A 21,481-nucleotide genomic window follows, 5' to 3' on the forward strand; every position below is an offset into this window, starting at 1 on the left:
TGGAACACACACACTCTCTCAAATACATAGAAATAGTTTGTTAAACATACAGACATGCACACGCACATGTGCCCTCATGCATCCGTGTTGTTGCTGCCACAACAGACATATGAAATAAGTAGATCAGAACTGAGAACCCAGAAATGGACCCTCAACCCTATGGTCAACTCATCCTCAGCAAAGCGGAAAAGCCTATCCAATGGAAAAAAAGGAAGTCTCTTCAATAAACAGCGCTGGGAAAATTGGACAGCCACATGCAGACACAGGAGCAATTTCCTGCAGCATACAGAAAAATAAACTCAAAATGGGAGAAAGACCTAAACAAGAGAAGGTGTCGAATATGAATAAAATGGTTAAGATTCATGGAAAAAAGATTTATCTAGTTCTGTGTGTCTGTGGGAAAAAATCAAGAGGCCTGGACCAACCTCCACGGTGTCTTTTGACTAAGACAAAGAGAAGACAGTTAATTAATGAATGGAACACATATGTGGATCAAACAGGTTGTAGGTAGGTAGTAGGTATTGTAAACTGACCAAAGAAAGTTCAACATTTCTGCATGTAACCTTCAGAATATCAAAACCCCTTTCATGTAACCATAGTACCGTAGACTTGTTTTTCCACTAGATTAGGTCACGCTCTGTCTAGCACCTCTGTCTTTGTGTCACGATCACTGCTTTCTCAGGAAATCAATAAAGAAAAAACAATAGTTCTTATGAGAAAAGCGGTGTCTTAATCTTTAGAATGCTCCAAGATTCTTGTGAAAAAATGGAAAATGTAATTATCTACTGAACCAGATCCTAGGGAAAACAAGGCAATGTAAAATGATATAAATAAAGCCCCTCTGAAATGACCATGAGGAGATGTATGCACCCTGACTCTGTGTGGGTGCGCGCTCTCCTCTTTCTGGGGACGTTGGCCTGTCCTTCGAGAGACCCACCCCAGCTGGAGCTGGACTCTGGCAAGTGGCACCCAATGTGGGGCTGGAGGAGGTAAGCACTCTTCTACAGGCATGGACAGGATTCTGCTCTTGGGTGCTGCAGACCCCTCTGTGAAGGAATACAGAGTGAGAGTGAGCAGATAGAAAGAACTTCGAGAAGCTGTAGGCCATAAAGAGTCAAAAGAGAGATGGCTCTTTACTGAGAGTATTAAGCACATGATAGAAAAATGAGGTATTAAGATTACTCATGCTCAGTTAGCTAGATTTTTAGGCTTTGTTGAACTTTGATGTCCTTGGTTTCCTAGAGACGGTAGTCTCGGTGTTAGAACATGGAACAAGATTGGGGAAGAAATGAATTTATTCTACTCAAATCATGGGCCAGAAAATGTACCCGTGGAGGGGTTCTCATGGTGGGGACTTCTAAGAGATATGTTAGATCTGTTCCCTACTTCCCCAGGCTTTACAGGAAAACTAAATCATCATAATACTCCCTCTCCCCTCCCCCAGAGCAAACTCCACCCATGCATAAATCTACTTCTCAGGTTTTCTCCTTTAAGGAAGAAAATTCTGATGATGAAAACCCAGAAAGAAAAAAAAAAGATGAGAAAGAGAATGGAATAGGGGTGATGACCAACTTTCCCCTGAAGATGAGGCTACTTTAGAGGAAGAAGCCACTAAACTAAGTATCATGAACATGATTGGGACCTTTTAGCTAATGCCAGGGCACCCGACTATGAATCAGTGGCTAATTTGCATAAAACCTCAAAAACCACAAGGAGAAAGGCTTCATTACGTAAAACATCCCTAGATCCAATTAAAAATACTGGCTTCAAAGGAACAACGTGGGATGTTCTGAAAGATGCGGACTTGACATTTAACTTTTTTGCTGTGACTTCTGATGATGAATGGGGTGAGGCGCAGTAGGAACCCCTTCCTTACAAGGTTTTAAAGGAACTTAAAAAGGTGGTTTCTGATTATGGTCCTATTTCCCCATATACTATGCAACTAGTCAAAAGAGTAGCCAGTCGATGTGGATGACTCCTTATGATTGGCATCAGACTGCAAAGTCCTGTCTGTCTGAGGGAGTATACCTCCTATGGAAAGCAGAATATGAGGAATTAGCTAAACAATAAATTGGTAATAACAGAAAATCAGGGCGCGGCTCCATAACTTTTAATATGATAATGGGGTTGGAGGAATGGTCACAGGCTTGTGACCAATTTAAATTGTCAAAAGAGGTGTTAAGCCAATGTTCCAGCATCGCTGTTGACGCTTGGAGACACGTACCTGCTGGAGAAATTAAAACTACAGGCTTAAGGAATATCAAACAAGATCCAGAAGAAGCATACTGGGACTTTTTAGCAAAGCTTATTGATGCAGTTGAAAAGAATATTCCGAATGATGAGGTTTCTCAAATAATTATAAAGCAACTAGGCTTTGAGAATGCTAATGTCAACTGTCAAACTTTAATCAGACCTGTTAGAAAGACATGTTCTTTAACATAATGATTATGTTAAGGGATGCTCAGAGATCACACCATCTTATTTACAAGGCATTGCTATTGCTACAGCGCTTCAAGGACAAAGGAGCTTCAGTTTCTTGCAAAAATGACTAATGCAAAGTTTTTTTAAAAGACTTTATTCACAGAGAGAGAGAGAGGCAGAGTCACAGGCAGAGGGAGAAGCAGGCTCCATGCAGGGAGCCCAACATGGGACTGGATCCTGGGTCTCCAGGATCACACCCCAGGCTGCAGGGGGCACTAAGCCGTTGGGCCACCGGGCTTGCCTCTAATCCAAAGGTTTTTAAGCCTAATAATAGTACTTGTTTCTCCTGTAGTCAACCAGGACATTTAGGCAGAAAACGCCCTCAAAACGTAGGACATGATCCCGGAAGTACAAACATGCCTGCTACTTACTATATCTTGCCCCAGAACTCTATGTCCTGATTGTGGCAAGGGGTATCACTAGAGTAAGGAGTGCAGATATAAAAATCACAAGAGGGCAGCCCGGGTGGCTCAGCGGTTTAACACTGCCCTCAGCCCAGGGCATGATCCTGGAGATCCGGGATCAAGTCCCACAACCGGCTCCCTGCAGGGAGCCTGCTTCTCCCTCTTTCTGTGTGTCTCTGGCGGTCTCTCTCTGTTTGTCTCTCATAAATAAATAAATAAATAAAATCTTTAAAAATAAATAAATGGTTCTTGTTTTTTCTCTTGCTGATAGGATGAATCACGTTGATTGTTTTACGAGTGTTGAACCAGCCTTGTGTCCCAAGAATAAATCCTACTTGTTCATGGTGAATAGTTTTCTTAATGTATTGTTGGATCCTAATGTCTAGTATCTTGTTGAGAATTTTTGCATCCATATTCATCAGGGATATTGGTCTGTAATTCTCCTTTTTGGTGGGGTCTTTGTCTGGTTTTGGAATTAAGGTAATTCTGTCCTCACAGAACGCATTTGGAAGTACTCCATCTCTTTCTATCTTTCCAAACAGCTTTAGTAGAATAGGTATGGTTTCTTCCTTAAACGTTTGATAGAATTCCCCTGGGAAGCCATCTGACCCTGGACTTTTGTGTGTTGGGAGGTTTTTGATGACTGCTTCAATTTCCTCCCTGGTTATTGGCCTGTTCAGGTTTTCTATTTCTTCCTGTTCCAGTTTTGGTAGTTTGTGGCTTTCTAGGAATGCGTCCATTTCTTCTAGATTGCCTAATTTATTGGTGTATAGCTGTTCATAATATGTTTTTAAAATCATTTGTATTTCCTTGGTGTTGGTAGTGATCTCTCCTTTCTTTTTTTTTGAACTCTCCTTTCTCATTCATGTTTTATTAATTTGAGTCTTCTCTCTTTTTAATAAGGCTGGCTAATGGTTTATCACTTATTATTTCTTTCAAAGAACCAACCCCTGCATTTGTTGATCTGTTCCACAGTTCTTCTTGTCTCGATTTTGTTGAGTTCTGCTCAAATCTTTATTAACTCTCTTCTTATGCTGGGTGTAGGATCTATTTGCTGTTTTTTTTCTAGCTCTTTTATGTGTAACGTTAGCTTTTGTCTTTGAGTTCTTTCCAGTTTTTTTTTTAATAATGGATAGACCTCCTAATTATGATAAATATCCATCTTCATCTCCTGTTACAGTCTTTGTTTTAAAATTTAGTTTGGGAACCTGGGTGGCTCAGTGATTGAGCATGTGCCTTTGGCTCAGATTGTGAATTTGGGGTCCTGGGACAGAGTCCTACATCAGGCGCCCTGCAGAGAGTCTGCTTCTCCTTCTGCCTGTGTCTATACCTCTTTGTGTGTGTCTCTCATGAATGAATAAAATCTTTAAAATAATTTTAAAAAATCTACTTTCTCTGATATGAATATGGCTACTATGTCTTTCTTTTAAAGTCCCATTCATATCCTAGGTGGTTCTCCATCCCCTCACTTTCTATCTGCAGATGTCCTTAGAGATCTTGTTTTTTTATTTCTATTTTTATTATTTTATTATTTTTTTAATAATAAATTTATTTTTATTGGTGTTTAATTTGCCAACATACAGAATAATACCTAGTGCTCATCCCGTCAAGTGCCCATCTCAGTGCCCGTCACCCAGTCACTCCCACCCCCCGCCCTCCTCCTCTTCCACCACACCTAGTTCGTTTCCCAGAGTTAGGAGTCTTCATGTTCTGTCTCCCTTTCTGATATTTCCTACCCATTTCTTCTCCCTTCCCTTCTATTCCCTTTCACTATTATTTATATTCCCCAAATGAATGAGAACATATAATGTTTGTCCTTCTCTGATTGACTTATTTCAGTCAGCATAATACCCTCCAGTTCCATCCACATTGAAGCAAATAGTAGGTATTTGTCATTTCTAATGGCTGAGTAATGCTCCATTGTATACATAAACCACATCTTCTTTATCCATTCACTTTCGATGGACACCGAGGCTCCTTCCACCGTTTGGCTGTTATGGACATTGCCGCTAGAAACATTGGGGTGCAGGAGTCCTGGTGCTTCATTGCATCTGAATCTTTGGGGTAAATCCCCAGCAGTGCAATTGCTGGGTGGTAGGGCAGATCTATTTTTAACTCTTTGAGGAACCTCCACAAGTTTTCCAGTGGCTGCAACATTTCACATTCCCACCAATAGTGTAAGAGGGTTCCCTTTTCTTCGCATCCTCTCCAACATTTGTGGTTTCCTGCCTTGTTAATTTGCCCCATTCTAACTGGTGAGGTGGTATCTCATTGTGGTTTTGATTTGTATTTCCCTGATGGCAAGTGATGCAGAGCATTTTCTCACGTTTGTGTTGGCCATGTCTGTGTCTTCCTCTGTGAGATTTCTGTTCATGTCTTTTGCCCATTTCATGATTGGATTGTTTGTTTACTTGGTATTAAGTTTAATAAGTTCTCTGTAGATCTTGGAAACTAGGCCTTTATCTGATAGGTCATTTGCAAATATCTTCTCCCATTCTGTAGGTTGTCTTTTAGTTTTGTTGACTGTATCCTTGGCTGTGCAAAAGCTTCTTACCTTGATAAAGTCCCAATAGTTCTGTTTCTTTTGCCTTCGTGGATGTATCTTGCAAGACGTTACTGTGGCCAAGTTCAAAAAGGGAGTTGCCTGTGTTCTCCTCTAGGATTTTGATGGAATCTTGTCTCACATTTAGCTCTTTCATCCATTTTGAGTTGATCCTTGTGCATGGAACAAGAGAGTGGTCTAGTTTCATTCTTCTGCATGTGGATGTCCAATTTTCCCAGCACCATTTATTGACGAGACTGTCTTTCTTCCAGTGGATAGTCTTTCCTCCTTTATCGCATATTAGTTGACCATAAGGTTGAGAGTCCACTTCTGGATTCTCTATTCTGTTTCATTGATCTATGTGTCTATTTTTGTGACAGTACCACACTGTCTTGATGACCACAGCTTTGTAGTACAACCTGAAATTTGGCATTGAGATCTTGTTTTTTTAAAACCATTCTTATACCCCGTATCTTCGATTGGATCATTTAATTCATTTACAGAGTATTGTAGCAAGATACGAATGTAGTGCCATTGTGTTACTGTCAAGTTGATGTTTCTGTTGATGTTCTCTGTTGCTAAGCTCTAGCCAGAAAACATAAGGGCAAATTCCAGAGTCAAATATATTTATAGATCTTTGAGAACAAGGTCTGTATTTACTCCCCACCATAACCAGTAAACTATATTGGATTAGATTTTTACCGTGGTAAAAGGGTTAATACCAAAAGGCGCTATTACTGAAATGTAGCAGATTTTTTCTTTATCAAATGTTCCTTTAATTGTAAGGGTTTTGGTGAAATCCCAGAGCTCTGAAAAAAATTGGTTCTACAGTTTTGCTGACCTAATTTTTTATTTAAATTTTTTTTTAATACCGTGTTTGGTCACATCACTCCTGTGATGTGGGGATATTATAATATAAAAAAATCGTTTATTTATTGCTTATTGCAAGCATTTTAAGCCACACTTAATAAAAATAAAATAAAAATGGTTGTAGTTATTGTACACATTATTTTAAATTCCTTTCTTAATTTTTAAATTTTAAACAAAGATTATTATCTTTTAAACATTCCCAAAGGTAAGATATAGATTAATTTACTGTTTAGACAACTAGTTTCATGGAATTATTTTAAATTTTAAAAAGTTAATTATGGGGATCCCTGGGTGGCGTAGTGGTTTAGCGCCTGCCTTTGGCCCAGGGCGTGATCCTGGAGACCCGGGATCAGGTCCCGTGTCGGGCTCCCGGTGCATGGAGCCTGCTTCTCCCTCTGCCTGTGTCTCTGCCTCTCTCTCTCTCTCTCTCTGTGACTATCATAAAATAAAAATTAAAAAAAAAAATAATTATGGTGAATGGGTACTTAAAATTACTGCTTACAACAGGCTTGTATATACTCGGATGGAAGAATTTTAAGAACATTTTCTTCAGATATTATAAATTTTGAGATAGTTTTTTATTATTTAATAGTCCTTAATATGTTAAACTATTCCTATTCATTTATGAATTCATAAGAAATAAGTTCATAATCACTAGTCAGTATTATCAATAAATGCAGAAGAAGTGAGCTTGGTTATTTTCAACTTACGCATATATGTTTTTAATTTTTCAGAGTGTTAAAAACCTTTGCTCCTACAATTTGTCTGCAAACTTATATAAGCAGTTGAAGCAGCTTTGTGAACAGCACATCAGAGCAGAAATTCATCAACTCAGAGAGTATCCTTTTTTCCCCTTTGAGTTGTTTATCTTCTGTCCAATTTTCTATGTTGATATCTGAGTAAAAATACTAACTTGGCATATGGGGTTAATATTGTTTTTGTATTTTTATGTTCTGTTTAAAAATGAGGGGTGCTTGGACTTAATGGTTAGCATTATTCAGTTTTACCAAATGCTGTCTTTTAGTAGTCTTATCTTGCATTTGCAAGATCTCTGTTAGTTTTAGAATATAAACTTTTCCTTAACATTACCTCATGTATTCTTTGGATACTGGCCCTTTTCTAAAGAAAATGGATAAATGCTGGCAAGATCATGCTAGACAAATGGTAGTATATAGAAACTGTACTTTTTAGCTAAAAGAACTACTATGGAATGTGTTAAGTGGTCTCTAAAAGAAAATCAAACAATATAGTTAACTCACACTATTTAAAAACATACTTGGAAATGCTTTTATGGTAGAAGTCTAGTTCTTTAAGATTTGTTTTAGTTTATTGGTGTGTATAAATTTAGGAAGGTTTTTTTTTTTAAGAGAGATATTATATTTTAGATATAGACAACTATAATATTTAACATAAATTTAGGATTAAAGAAGAGTTACAATATATATGCCAGATTTAGTCTCACTAAATAAATACTACTATAAATAAGTAATTGTCATTTGAAGTTTGAATATACAAGGGATGTGCTATAAAGGCATTGGAGCTATAACAAAGGGAATTATACTAAGGTAAAAAGGCATTTTAAATATCTCAACGATATTTGAAAATGACATTTTCAAATGTATCAATGTTTCCATGTATATTTGAATATGAAAATATGCAAATTGTGCCTGCTTTTCAATTTTGGTATAATAAAGTAAGTATAAGATAATATAATGTGTTAATACTCTTACTATAAGTTTTGAATTTTTTTTTTTAATTTTTATTTATTTATGATAGTCCCAGAGAGAAAGAGAGAGGCAGAGACATAGGCAGAGGGAGAAGCAGGCTCCATGCACCGGGAGCCCGATGTGGGATTCGATCCCGGGTCTCCAGGATCGTGCCCTGGGCCAAAGGCAGGCGCCAAACTGCGGCGCCACCCAGGGATCCCCTAAGTTTTGAATTTTTATTTAATGTGTAGAAGCAATGCTGTGAATTCAAATCTTCACTAATGAAAAGTGTATTTCTCAGTTTCGTACATAAAGATGAAAAGGTTTTGATGACTGTCTCATTTCCTCCCTGGTTATTGGCCTGTTCAGGATTTCTATTTCTTCCTGTTCCTGTACTTAGTGATTTTCCAGAAATGTGTCTATTTCTTCTAGATTTCCTAGTTTATTGGCACATAGCTGCTCATAAAATGTTTTTAAAATCATTTGTATTTCCTTGATATTGGTTGTGATCTCTCCTTTTTCATTCGTGACTGACTTTTTTTTTATGGTTCTTTTACAAAACATCTCTTTGGGGGTATAATGTGATATACAATAAGGCACAGATACTTGACTATACAGTTCAATAAGTTTTGACATATATATCCTTGGTCATCTCTGCCTCTGAAACAGAACAGGAACTGAACATGGGTCCCCTCACTCTGAAAGAAAAATCTGTGGCTGCCTCCATTAAGAGAAGAAAGAGCTAACCTATGCCTCTTCTGTAGCTTACTTTACAGGAATTGAAAGGGAAGGCGATATGAACTTTGATTGTTTAAATGAATTGCCCTTCATATTTGGTTGATTTAATTCTTTGTTTTTGGAGTTAAGATCCATTCTCACTCATTTCCAGTTCTAACTCATGTCCTCGTTAGTCATACATGGCTACCATATCACAACTTTCTATTTTTCACCTTTATTTGAAAAACTGGCTGTGAATCTTGGCTCAAAATCAAGGCTGTGAGCCTTGCAACTATCAGTGTCCTTTAATCTCCCACAGCACTGTCGCATGACAAGTTTCTCTGGACAGCATAATTAACTCTTCCTATAACAATTCGAAATATTTTGTGCAGAGTTCCAAGTGGAATCAACAAAGAGGTGCTGTAAATGGTTTAAGTTAAAGCAAAAACACATATTTTCTAGAAACAGAATATCCATGAATACAATGATTGACAATGTTAAGGTTGTACAAGCACATTTTAAAATCTTATAAATGTAATTACATTATTTATAGTGACCGTAAATTTGCCACAAAAGTAAAAGTCTATAAAACTATATTGAGGATATCTTGTGGGTTTTGATCCTGATTAAAGGATGGTGTGTCAAGGGAAACATGCATGACTTGTATGTTAATTATTCCATGCAGTATTTAACCAGTCAGTTTGGAATATACTTCCTAGAAAATTCCTACTGCTTTACACATAATTCACATGTTATCACTTCTGTGCTGTTATCTCTTTATACCGCTCTGGTTTTCTTTTCTCTTTTAGTTTCTCCTGTTTATATAAACAAATTTGTATTATACTTTAAAGGTGTGTTTAAATTATTAATGCTCTACTTCTTTTTTAGATTATAAATTCTTTAAAAAAATTATGAGATATAATTGAGACATAACATTGTGCAAGTATAAGATGTATGATGTGATAATATGATACATTTATATAGTACAAAATGATTACCAGAGTGGCATTAACTAATTAATACCTTCATCACTTCACATAATTACTATTTGTTTTTTGTAGTAAGAACATTTAAGGATCTATTCTCAATACCTTTCAAATATTTTTCAAGTATATGGGTGATTAATTTTGATCACTAAGCTTTATATTAGACCTCCTAAATTTATTCTCATACTTTCACCAATTACTGTTTTAGATTTAAAATAATAGGGGCAGCCCTGGTGGCGCAGCGGTTTAGTACTGCCTGCAGCCCAGGGTGTGATCCTGGGACCTGGGATTGAGTCCCACATCAGGCTCCTTGCATGGAGCCTGCTTCTCCCTCTGCCTGTGTCTCTCTCTCTCTCTCTCTATCTCTCATGAATGAATGAATGAATAAATAAATAAATAAAATAGTTTTAAAAATAAATTTAAAATAATATAAAAACATTTCCTAACAAATTAAGTTTTTATTATGAAATTAATATAACTAATACTTAGAGTTTCTCATTTGAATTTTCTAGTGCAGTATTACTAGATAACACACTAGTGAAAATTCTTTGATTTCATCAATAATTTTTAAAAATATAGAGGGTACTTGACATAAGAATGTTTGAGAACTGCTATTCTTGTATAGGCTTACATTGCAGTTAATTTGTACATAACCAATGTATTCATAGTAAAAAATTCCCTTGGTACTCTGTCTTGAAATATAAAGCATAAGATTTTATATTTGTACATAGATTTTGTCGTAGTGCATATTCTTGTTAATTCTTAGTTAATAAGAAATCTTATTTCTTTTTGTTTACTATTTACAACTCTAGCTCTTAGTCTTCTAATCTTCTATAGTTTTTTAAAAGATTTGTTAAGCAAACTGTACTTCTTACTAATAACTAATATTTTAGCAGTTTTTACAAAGTGAGAATAATCTACGTGGATAAATTTTATTTATGTATCTCCATTAATCTTTACTATTTGAAAACTAGCAATGTGGAAAAAGGGTGAAAAATTGAAAAGTTATCTTTCTGGGATAAATAAGTTGCTGCCTATGTTTGATTTAAATATTGATAGCAATGTTTATAAATAATGTACTTTTCTTACGAATTAAGATTTTATTAGATGAATAATAGTTTAACCCCAGAATCTTTCAGACATAATGTTTTACCTTGTTTTATTTCTGACAGAGCATGATTAGGAACATCTTTCTGTTCCTAGATAGAACTTACGTTTTTCAAATTTCGATGTTGTCTTCCATTTGGTAAGGATACAATAATTACTTGAAAAATTATTATGTGTGATTTATGATCACTTTCTTATCTCCTAACTGAAAGAAGACATAATAAGATGAATTTATAAACTTCCAAAAATAATTTTGATAACCCGTATTTCTCTATGTGTATCATGAAACTTAGAAATGTTTAAAATTATGTTAAAGCACATGGTAGCATAGTTTATGTGATAATTTATTATAAAATTATAAATTATAATTTATAATTTTCCTCAGTGTTAATAATTGTTTAGGAGACATATTATTTCTAAGTTAATTCTAGATAATGAATCATATTTCATATTTCTGATGGAAACACTGGAAAGTTGTAAATTAATACCAAATTATGCTAATGAAGGCTAAAAAATCTAAAGACAAGTGTAACAACTGTTACAAGTGTAACAGTTTTAGAGTCACCCTGAATTTTGATTTATTTTTTAAAAATTATGGAATTATGCATGTCATCCAGTTGTCTTTGTGTATTCTGAAATCTTACGTTTATTTTAGTTGACTTCAGACCATCAAAAAACAAAGTAGAAGAATTTAACCAACTGTAGATAGAGTTTGGCATCAAAGTATAATTTATTGAACTATGGATAATGCATTATTACTTAAAGTATAATGGCAAAAAAAACAGAATTTACAGTTTTAAAAATATATTTAGATAGGTTTTTTTTGTTGTTTCAGGGATATGGGCCTTGAATTATTTAAATCATATATAATTTGTGATCAGAATGTTCAGAGTAGGACCATAGATGGAATTCTTCTGTTAATTGAAAAAGAAAGAAATGGTGAGATGATTGATAGATGTCTGATTCAAAGGCTTTTAAGTATGCTTTCTGATTTGCAGGTAAGTAATGCTCAACTTCCATTACTTTGAAGCTAATTTTTAATCTGGTATTCTAAATATCAGTTTTAACTGAGTTTTAAAAATATATTCCATTTTAGATTTACCAAGTATCATTTGAGAATAAATTCCTAGAAGAAACAAACAGGTTCTATGCAGCAGAGGGAAGGAAGCTGGTGCAAAAAAAAGAGGTATTTGAAGACTCTAACCTTATCTGTAAAACAGATCATTAAATACTTGGTGGAGAACCATGTTTATAATTCCTATTTAAATTTTGACATACTTTTCTTGCTAATACTTAATTTTTTTCTCTTCTTGGGCATTTGCTAAAGGTTTGTCAATTTTGTTGTCCTTTCAAAGAACTTGTTTTTGGTGTTCCTGATTTTTCTTTTTCTATTGTTTTTCTCCTTTCTGTTTCATTAAATTCCACACAATTACTTTCTTTACTTGCTTCAGGTTTAGTTTGATCTTTTCCCACAGTCTTTATGTAGAAAACTAGGTTTAAAAACAACAGAAAAAGTTAGGTTATTGTTTTAAGATCTTTCTTTTTCCAATGTAGCTATTTACAAATATAGATAGCCCACTCAGCATATGTCAGCTACAGTCCTTAAATTTTGGTATGTTCTAGGTTCATTTTCACATGGTAAAGTATGTCCTACTTTTGTTCTTAAGAAATGTCTTGTTTAATTTACTCATATTTGTGAATTTCTGAAATTTTCTTTTTCCCTCCATTTTCACTACATTATAATAAATGAGCACATTTTGTATGATTTCATTCTTTTAAGCTATTTTCTCTTGTTTTGTGGTTTGATGGGGTCTTATAGAATGTTCCATATACACTTAAGAAGACTATGTATTGTATTATTCAGTGGTTTTTTGCAAATGTTTGTTAGTTCTTGTTTAGTTTTGTTAAACCCTTCTGTTTCTTTGCTGGTTTTTGTCTTAGCATTTTAGCCATTATTTATCTTATATATGATTTACATATATGTCATTGGCTTTTGAAGTCACCAACTGTTGTTGAATTTTCAGTTTCTCTTTTCATTTCTGACAGCCCTTTGCTTCCAGTATTGTATGGTTTTGTTTTAGTTATATTAAAATTTCAAGCCACAGTGTTTCCAGTTACAAATTAAACTCAGTTTTATAATTCTTGGTATTCTGGCCATATGGAAATGAACTGAGGATGTAGCTGGGTCTTAAACTAAATTTATTTAGGACAGACATGTTTTTGTTTGTTTGCTTGTTTTGTTTGTAACTTTTGTGCTTTAAGTCCTATAATTTTTAGACATAATAAGTTTAAAATATTCTTTTCAGATTCCTGAGTGTCTTTACCATATCAAGAATCTCCTAGAAGAAGAAGTAGACAGAGTTAGAGCCTACCTAAGCCTTAACACACAGTAAGAACATATATAGTATAATTACATATAGGATTATTATATATTTTTTACACTTTGAGATTGCAACTATTTAAACACATCAATAATTACCATGGGATATGATGAAATTATAAATTTATTTCCCTTTTAGGCTAAGTTCTTCTCTCCCTCTTTTCTTCATTTGTATCAAAGTAATGAAAATTCCTGACAAATAGAAATTTCTTCATAAGTTTATTTTTCAAGTTTTTCATGAGCCTAAGTGAAAAATCTAAGTTTGGAAAATAGGTTGTTGATCTTTTTGAATTATAGATGAAAGAATGGTCTTTATGTTAGATAGACATCTGCTGTTATTTAATTTTCTCCAATTAAGTAATGATAATTATAACTCATCTTTAAGATCAGTAGAAGTTCAGGGGAACCTGAGTGGCTCAGAGGTTGAATGTCAGCCTTTGGCTCAGGTCCTGGAATCGAGTCCCATGTTGGGCTCCCTATGGGGAGCCTGTTTCTCCCCCTGCCTACATCTCCATGTATCTCTGAATAAATGAATAAAATCTTTTAAAATAAAATTAAATCAGGAGAAGTTTATGAATAAAATTCAGTCTTCCTGAAGACCATCAGTAGCAATTTTATGGCATAAGTTATAGTGGGAAACAAGAAATCAAGATTGATAACAGTAATATATGCACTAGCATTCTGGAAAGCAGTTTTATCACTCCAGTATGAGAATCTTTTAGTGATGTAAAACTTTATTTTTAAAACAGGAAGCTACTGATTGCTATTGTAGAAAAGCAACTTCTAGGTGAACATTTATCAGCAGTTCTTCAGAAAGGTAAACAAGTATAGATACGTTTAGCTAAATAGTATTAAGGAAAATAATTTTCAATTTTTAAATAATTTTAATTTCTGTGTTCTTGTGATGTCTTCCTTTAAAATGATACATAAAATGAAGGTATTCATATATCTCAAAAACAGTAATGTGGTAAAGTTTTTTTGACTGTTCTTAAAAATAGTCTGTTACATCTTCCTGATGTTTTAAAATTTTAGATTATAAGTGCTCTTGAGCACATGTTTTGCTTTACTTCTGGTATTTTCCCATTCTTCACATAAGGTTAACATTTGCTTAACATATACGTATTGAATGTTTACTTCTTGGTGCAAAACAAGTAAATTTGATATAGGGTGAATGCTTATTTAGAAGCCCTTATTAAAGTGAGTGCATGTAAACTAAAATTTAACTATTTTTTTGGACAAGAGAGATATAACATAGAATAAGAACACAAATACTGAACCTTTTTTTCTGTTTGATGTAGTTTTGGAATGTAAGTGAGGCTTGATGGGGTAAGGAGTCAATCACCAACAAAGAATTCTTGTGACATCTTTGGAGCAAAAATGGTGGCTTTATTAAAGCACTAGGACAGGACTCATGGGCAGAAAGAGCTGCTGCCCCAGGGTTGTGAGAGGTGGCTGACTATATACTATGTGTTTGGGACTATATACTATGTGTTTGGGGTAGATAGGAAAAGGAGATTTCAAAAGGATTTTCGTACGCTAAAGAGAACCTATCAAAGACCTTACCGTTGCCAAGGTAAGGTTGTTTTTCCTTCTAGTAAAGCATTAACAGTTGGGAGCTTCCTTCTGGAAGCTAGGTTATTGATAAGAATGCTTTTTCCTTGTTAAGTCACTAAGACTTCTGGTAAATGGAGGGAGACTCTGGTCTATAGGACTGTAATCTCTAAAAATTAACTATTTGCTCCTTCCTTCCCTTAGTTTTACGGCAGCCAGGAGTGCCTGAGGAATGTCAGACACATCCCATCTCTGAGGGGCAGGCAGGTCCTCTGTGGGGTGTCAGCTTGTGCTTTGACCTCAGCTAGATCTCCACATCCTCGTCAGTTTTGCTCCTTAAATTTTGTATTACCAAAATGGGAGGACTTCCTTATTCTTTTCCAGTAGGATTTATAACATTTGCCAACTCTTAGAATAAACTCCAGCAACTTTAAAAAGCATCCTCAATTTTATAGAATTAGGTGCTAATGTTTTAAAAACGCAGTTTGACAAAATCACGGGGAAAAAGTATATAGTATATATATCATTTTTAAATTATAAATTAAAATTCATATTTTTTTCTTTTTAGTAATGTCTGCCCTACAAATTCGTTTACTATATGCAGTGGTTTATAAAGACAACAGTTAGAAGAATGAAAAAAGAAGTAGTCCAGAGGCATAAATTATTTTTTGCATTATCCTCTAATTACTGCTTAATTTAAAACTTACTGATATTACTTTCATTTGTAAAGTTTAGTACTGTACTATTTTGATCAAGTAAATATTTTAATCTCAAAATAATGCCTAACTGAATGTATATCTTGAGGAGGATATTTGTATTGCTCATTTTGCCTTCATGTTTCTAATATTCAGGCTTAAGCTATCTTCTTGATGAAAACAGGGTTGAGGATCTGTCTCTACTCTACCAGCTGTTTAGTAGGGTAGAGTGTGGAGTTCAAGTTCTTCTTCAACATTGGATTGATTATATAAAGGTATTATTTAAAGAAGATATCATTGAAAAATAATATAGATTATTAATGGTTTATTTTCCCACTTTAATAATGTGCTTTTTTACCTTAAGATATATGTTAACTTGAAATTCATAAAGTATATTTTAAACGTTCTTTTAAAACTCTTTTTTCCCCAGTTCATAAATTCCAAATCCCCCAATAATATTTCCATTTGAAAGGGAAAGACGGGTACATTATTTATGGTATAAAATTTGAATTTAGGTCTTTTGTTTGATAACAACAAATTATTATTGAATTAAATTAAATTAAATTGTCTCAGAGAAGCAGAAAGGCTGCTTTCTTTTTTATAAATTATTATTTTTTATTTAAATTCAATTTGACAACATATACTATAATACTCAGTGCTTATGCCCTCAAGTGCCCTCCTCAGTGCCCAACACCCAGTTACACAATCGCCTGCCTACCTCCCCTTTTGCAACCCTTTGTTTGTTTCCCAGAGTTAGGAATCTCATGTTTTGTCCCCTCTCTAAATTTTCTCACTCATTTTCTCTCCTTTCCCCGATAATCCCTTTCACTATTTCTTACATTGCCCTATGAGTGAAACCATATGATGATTGTCCTTCTCCAGTTGACTCTCTTCATTCAGCATAATACCCTCCAGTTCCATCCAAGTCAAAGCAAATGATATTTGTCTCTTCTGTTGGTTGAGTAACATTCCGTTAGATACATAGACCACATCATTTTCATCCATTCATCTGTCGAAGGACATTATGACTCCTTCGACAATTTACCTGTTGTGCACAATGCTGCTGTAAATATTGGGGTGTAGCTGTCCCAGCATTTCATTGCATCTATATCTTTGGGGTAAATAACTAGTAGTGCAATTGGACATGGGTTATACGGTAGCTCCATTTTTAACTTCTTGAGGAGCTGCCACACCGTTTTCCAAAGGGGTGGCACGACTTTGCATTCCAACCAGCAACACAGGAGGGTCCCCATTTCTCACATCCTCCCCAGCATTGTGGTTTCCTGTCTTGTTGTCATCATTCTCACTGGTGTGAGATGGTATCCCATTGTGGTTTTGATTTGTATTTCCCTGTTGGCCAGTGATGTGCAGCATTTCCTCATGCACTTGTTGGCCATATGTAGGTCTTCTATGGAGAAATGTCTGTTCATGTCTTCTGCTCCTTTCATGATTGGATTGTTTGTTTCTTGGGTGTTGAGGTTAGTTTGTTATTTATAGATCTTGGATACTAGCCCTTTTAACTGATATGTCATTTAGTTTGGTTGTCTTTTAGTTTTCTTTTGCTGTGCAGAAGCTTTTTATCCTGGTGAAGTCCCAATAGTTTGTTTTTCTTTGTTTCCCTTGCCTTCATAGATGTATCATAGATGTATCCTGCAAGAAGTTGCTGTGGTCAAGTTCAAAACGGGTGTTGCCTGTGTTCTCCTCTAGGAGTTTGATGGATTCTTGTATCACATTTAGATCTTTCATCCATTCTGAGTTTATCATTGTGTATGGTGTAAGAGAATGATGCAGTTTCATTCTTCTGCCCATGGCTGTCCAATTTTCCCAGCACCCTTTATTGAAGATACTGTCCTATTAAATTGGGTATTCTTTCCTGCTCTATTAAAAATTAGTGGACCATAATGTTGAGAGCCTATTTCCGGGTTCTCTATTCTGTTCCATTGATCTATGTGTCTGTTTTTGTGCCCGTGCCACACTGTCTTGATGATCACAGCTTTGGTAGTATAACTTGAAATCAAGCATTGTGATGCCTCTGGCTCTGAATTTCATTTTCTTTTTTTTAATAATAAATTTACTTTTTATTGGTGTTCAATTTTTCAACATACAGAATAACATCCAGTGCTCATCCCGTCAAGTGCCCCCCTCAGTGCCCAACACCCATTCACCCCCAACTCTCGCCATCTTCCCCTTCCACCACCCCTACTCGATTCCCAGAGTTAGGAGTCTTTATGTTCTGTCTTCCTTTCTGATATTTCCTACCCATTTTTTCTCCCTTCCCTTCTATTCCCTTTCACTATTATTTATATTACCCAAATGAATGAGAACGTACAGTGTTTGTCCTTCTCAGATTGACTTATTTCACTCAGCATACTACCCTCCAGGTCCAACCACGTTGAAGCAAATGGTGGGTATTTGTAACTTCTAATGGCTTAGTAATATTCCATTGTATACATAAACCACATCTTCTTTATCCATTCATCTTTTGATGGACACCAAGGTTCCTTCCACAGTTTGGCTGTTCCACAGTTTGGCTGTTCCACATTGCTGTTGGAAACATCGGGGTGCAGGTGAATTGTTACTTTAGGGTGAAATGCTGTAAATGTATCTGTGATTTTCATCTGGTCCAGTGAATTGTTACTTTAGGGTGAAATGCTGTAAATGTATCTGTGATTTTCATCTGGTCCAGTGTGTCACTAAAAGCTCCTTGTTTTGTTGTTCATCTTCTGCTTTATCGTCTGTTTGTTGCAGTTAAAGGGGTGTTAAAGTCCCCTACTATCATTATATTATTATCAGTGTGTTTTATCTTATTGTTATGTTATATAATTGCATTCTCCCATGTTAAGGATGTAAGTATATAGAATTGTTAGATCTTTTTTATATGTGTTTTTAATATATGTTTTAATTCCGATATAGTGTCCTTTACTCATTCTTACTACAGTCTTTGGTTGACAATCTAATTTGTGGGATATAAGGATCGCTACACTAGCTTTTCTTTCAATATCCATTAGCATGATTTAAATGCTTCTCAACCTCCTCCTCTCAGTTTCAATCTGGAGTTTGTCTCCAAACTCAAACTCCAAACTCATATTATTTCTGGGCATTGATTTTGTATCCTGCCATGCTACCAAATTGCTGTATGAGTTCTAGCAATCTTGGGGTGGAGGCTTTTGGGTTTTCTATGTAGAGTATCATGTCATCGGCGAAGAGGGAGAGTTTGACTTCTTCTTTACCAATTTGAATGCCTTTAATGTCTTTTTGTTGTCTGATTGCTGAGGCTAGGACTTCCAGTACTATGTTCAATAGCAGTGGTGAGAGTGGACGTCCCTGTCTTGTTCCTGATCTTAGGGGAAAGGCTCCCAGTGCTTCCCCCATTGAGAATGATATTTGCTGTGGGCTTTTCGTAGATGGTTTTTAAGATGTCGAGGAATGTTCCCTCTATCCCTACACTCTGAAGAGTTTTGATCAGGAATGGATGCTGTATTTTGTCAAATGCTTTCTCTGCATCTAATGAGAGGATCATATGGTTCTTGGTTTTAGTCTTGCTGATATGATGAATCACATTGATTGTTTTACGAGTGTTGAACCAGCCTTGTGTCCCGGGGATAAATCATTCTTGGTCATGGTGAATAATTTTCCTAATGTACTGTTGGATCCTATTGGCTAGTATCTTGTTGAGAATTTTTGCATCCATGTTCTCTCCTTCTATTTTGAATGACATCCTATCTGGATAAATATTCTTGGCTATATGTTCTTCTCATTCAGTATGCTGTATATCTCATGCCTGTCCTTTCTGGCCTGCCAGGTGTTGTGGAGAGGTCTATTGCTAGCCTTTTGTGTTTACCCTTGTAGGTTATCAATGTCTTATCTTGAGCTTCTTTCAGGATTTTCTCTGTCTCTGAAATTTGCCAGCTTCGCTATTCCATGTTGGGGTGCTGACCTTTTCTTAAAATTGATTTTGTCAAGGGGAGTTTAGTACATAGGGCAGGTCTGTTAGCAAAGAACTATCTCAGCAGTTGCTTATCTCACAATCCTGCACTTGGATGTCTATTTCTTTTCCCAGATTAGAGAAGTTCTCAGCTATAATTTGCTCCCCATACCTTCTGTTCCCCTCTTTTTTCTCGAGGGTCCCAGTTATTTTAATATTGTTTTGTTTTATCACTTATCTTTTGAATTCACCCTTCCTGATCCAGTAGTTGCTCTTTTCTCAGCTTCTTTATTATTCATTGTTTTGTCTTCTATATCACTATTCTCACTTCTGCCTCATTTTTTCCTAGCAGTTAGAATCTCCATTTTTTATTACATCTCTTTAATAGCCGTTTTGATTTTGACTTGATTAAATTGTAGTTTTATTTTTCTCCAGAAAAGGATTGTCTAATGTCTTCTCTGCCCTTTTCAAGCCTAGCTAGTATCTTAATAATTGTTATTCTGAACTCCAGTTCCGACATCTTACTTTCATCCATATTGACTTAGGTCCCTGACAGTCAGTACTGCCTCTTGTTCTCTTTTTTGAGGTGAGTTTCTCCACCTGGTCATTTTGTCTGGAGCAGAATAGATGAACAGAAACAGAATTCTAAAATGACAACAATGACCTCATGTAATTAAACACTATAAACAAATTAGAAAGAGACCCAAAATCTAACGGAAGTTTTTTAAAAAAAGAATATAATCAGACAAGTGAACAGAACAGAGCAATACACCGAATCCTGTGTATATTTTGGTGTCTTAGAAAACACATCCCAAAATAGTAAAGAAAGAAAAACTTCTAAAAATGAAATTAAATACAATGAAAGGATAGAATATAAGAGTTTTAAAAAAGATGTAAGAGTGTTGAAGTAAAGAAATTGAAAAGGAAAGAGAAAAAAATTAAAATTGAAAGAGTGAAGAATTATGGGGAAAAGAAACATGAATTCTACATGCTATATTCCTATCGTGCTGGGTTTTGCAGTTCTCAATGATTGGTAAACTTGGTCTTGATTGGATGTTCTTGCTGATAATCTTGGGAGGGCTCTGTTAGTTCTGAGTAGATTTGGACCACCCTTGCTAGGGGGCCAGGCTAAGTAAGCAGTTCTGAATTGGTGTAGGTGGCTTTTGTTTCTTGTGGGCTTTCCACGCAGCTTTAGAGGATGAGAGTGAAAATGGAGGCCTCCCCATCTCCAGCCTCCACTCCTCAGAGCACCCTCAGGGAAAATCAGTCAGTCACTCCTGTCTCCCTGATCTCTGTCCACACTCCTTACTCACCCACCCTGTGACCGAGCTCTTCTATCTCAGGCACGTGATCCCATTTCAAGTCTCCAAACACTGCAGACTTTAATGGTGTGCACCAGCAGGTCTCCTCTTGGGGGACAATGGTTGTCGCCCTGGGGTGCTGGTGCTTGCTGGCCCCCAGTTTTCAAAGTGGTTGCTGGACCAGGTCCTCGTTCACTGTTCATGGCAACAATGAACTGAGCCCACTCATAGGTTTTCTGACTGCAGGCAGCTTCCCTGTTCCAGTGAATTCCACCTGGGGATTCTGCCACACTCAGGCACCTCTGTTCTTCCTGTGACCCCAGGGATCCTGAGACCACAGTGTCCCATCTAAGACACTGTCCCCATTCGCCACCTGAGCACGTTTCAGGCAACAATGTCTCCCCACAGCAGGGTTCTTGGAATTTTGCACTCCCCTGTATATCCCTTTCCAGCAGCTGGCTTCTCGAAGCTCCTCCGCTGCCCCCAGTTATCTTTTAATATATCGCCTCAGATTCACTTTTTTTCACCTCTTACCTTGTAGAAAGTGGTCACTTCACTATTTTTGCAGCAATGCTTTTCTTAGATCTCCTTCTGAGTTCACAGGTGTTAAGAATGATGTAATAGCTATCTAGCTGAATTCCTGGGAGCAGAAGAAACTAAGGTCCTCTATTCCCCCACCGTCTTGGACTGTCTCCGCCCTTTAGTACATAGGGCAGGTCTGTTAACAAAGAACTATCTCAGCAGTTGCTTATCTCACAATTTCTTAATTTTCCTTCACTATTAAAGGATTCAGGTTTTTCTGCCTATAGAGCTTTT

At 35.9% G+C, this 21,481-nt stretch overlaps 1 protein-coding gene across 5 annotated transcripts in view; it reads left to right on the top strand.

Moving 5' to 3' along the window:
• The window catches only part of LOC144309386 (cullin-4B-like), a 107,375-nt gene that overhangs the window by 21,860 nt on the left and 64,034 nt on the right, over positions 1-21,481 (top strand). For 4 of the 5 annotated variants that reach the window (XM_077890460.1, XM_077890458.1, XM_077890461.1 and 1 more), the window contains exons 4-11: positions 7,032-7,150; positions 7,407-7,461; positions 10,879-10,952; positions 11,649-11,811; positions 11,910-11,999; positions 13,120-13,202; positions 13,943-14,010; positions 15,596-15,714. In XM_077890460.1, the coding sequence (XP_077746586.1) occupies positions 7,032-7,150; positions 7,407-7,461; positions 10,879-10,952; positions 11,649-11,811; positions 11,910-11,999; positions 13,120-13,202; positions 13,943-14,010; positions 15,596-15,714 (771 nt within the window). The remainder of the gene's footprint in view (positions 1-7,031; positions 7,151-7,406; positions 7,462-10,878; positions 10,953-11,648; positions 11,812-11,909; positions 12,000-13,119; positions 13,203-13,942; positions 14,011-15,595; positions 15,715-21,481) is intronic. The other variant, XM_077890462.1, reaches the window with a different exon arrangement.

The sequence above is a fragment of the Canis aureus genome, chromosome Y (assembly GCF_053574225.1).
Source record: "Canis aureus isolate CA01 chromosome Y, VMU_Caureus_v.1.0, whole genome shotgun sequence".
In the NCBI taxonomy this organism is placed as follows: domain Eukaryota; kingdom Metazoa; phylum Chordata; class Mammalia; order Carnivora; family Canidae; genus Canis; species Canis aureus.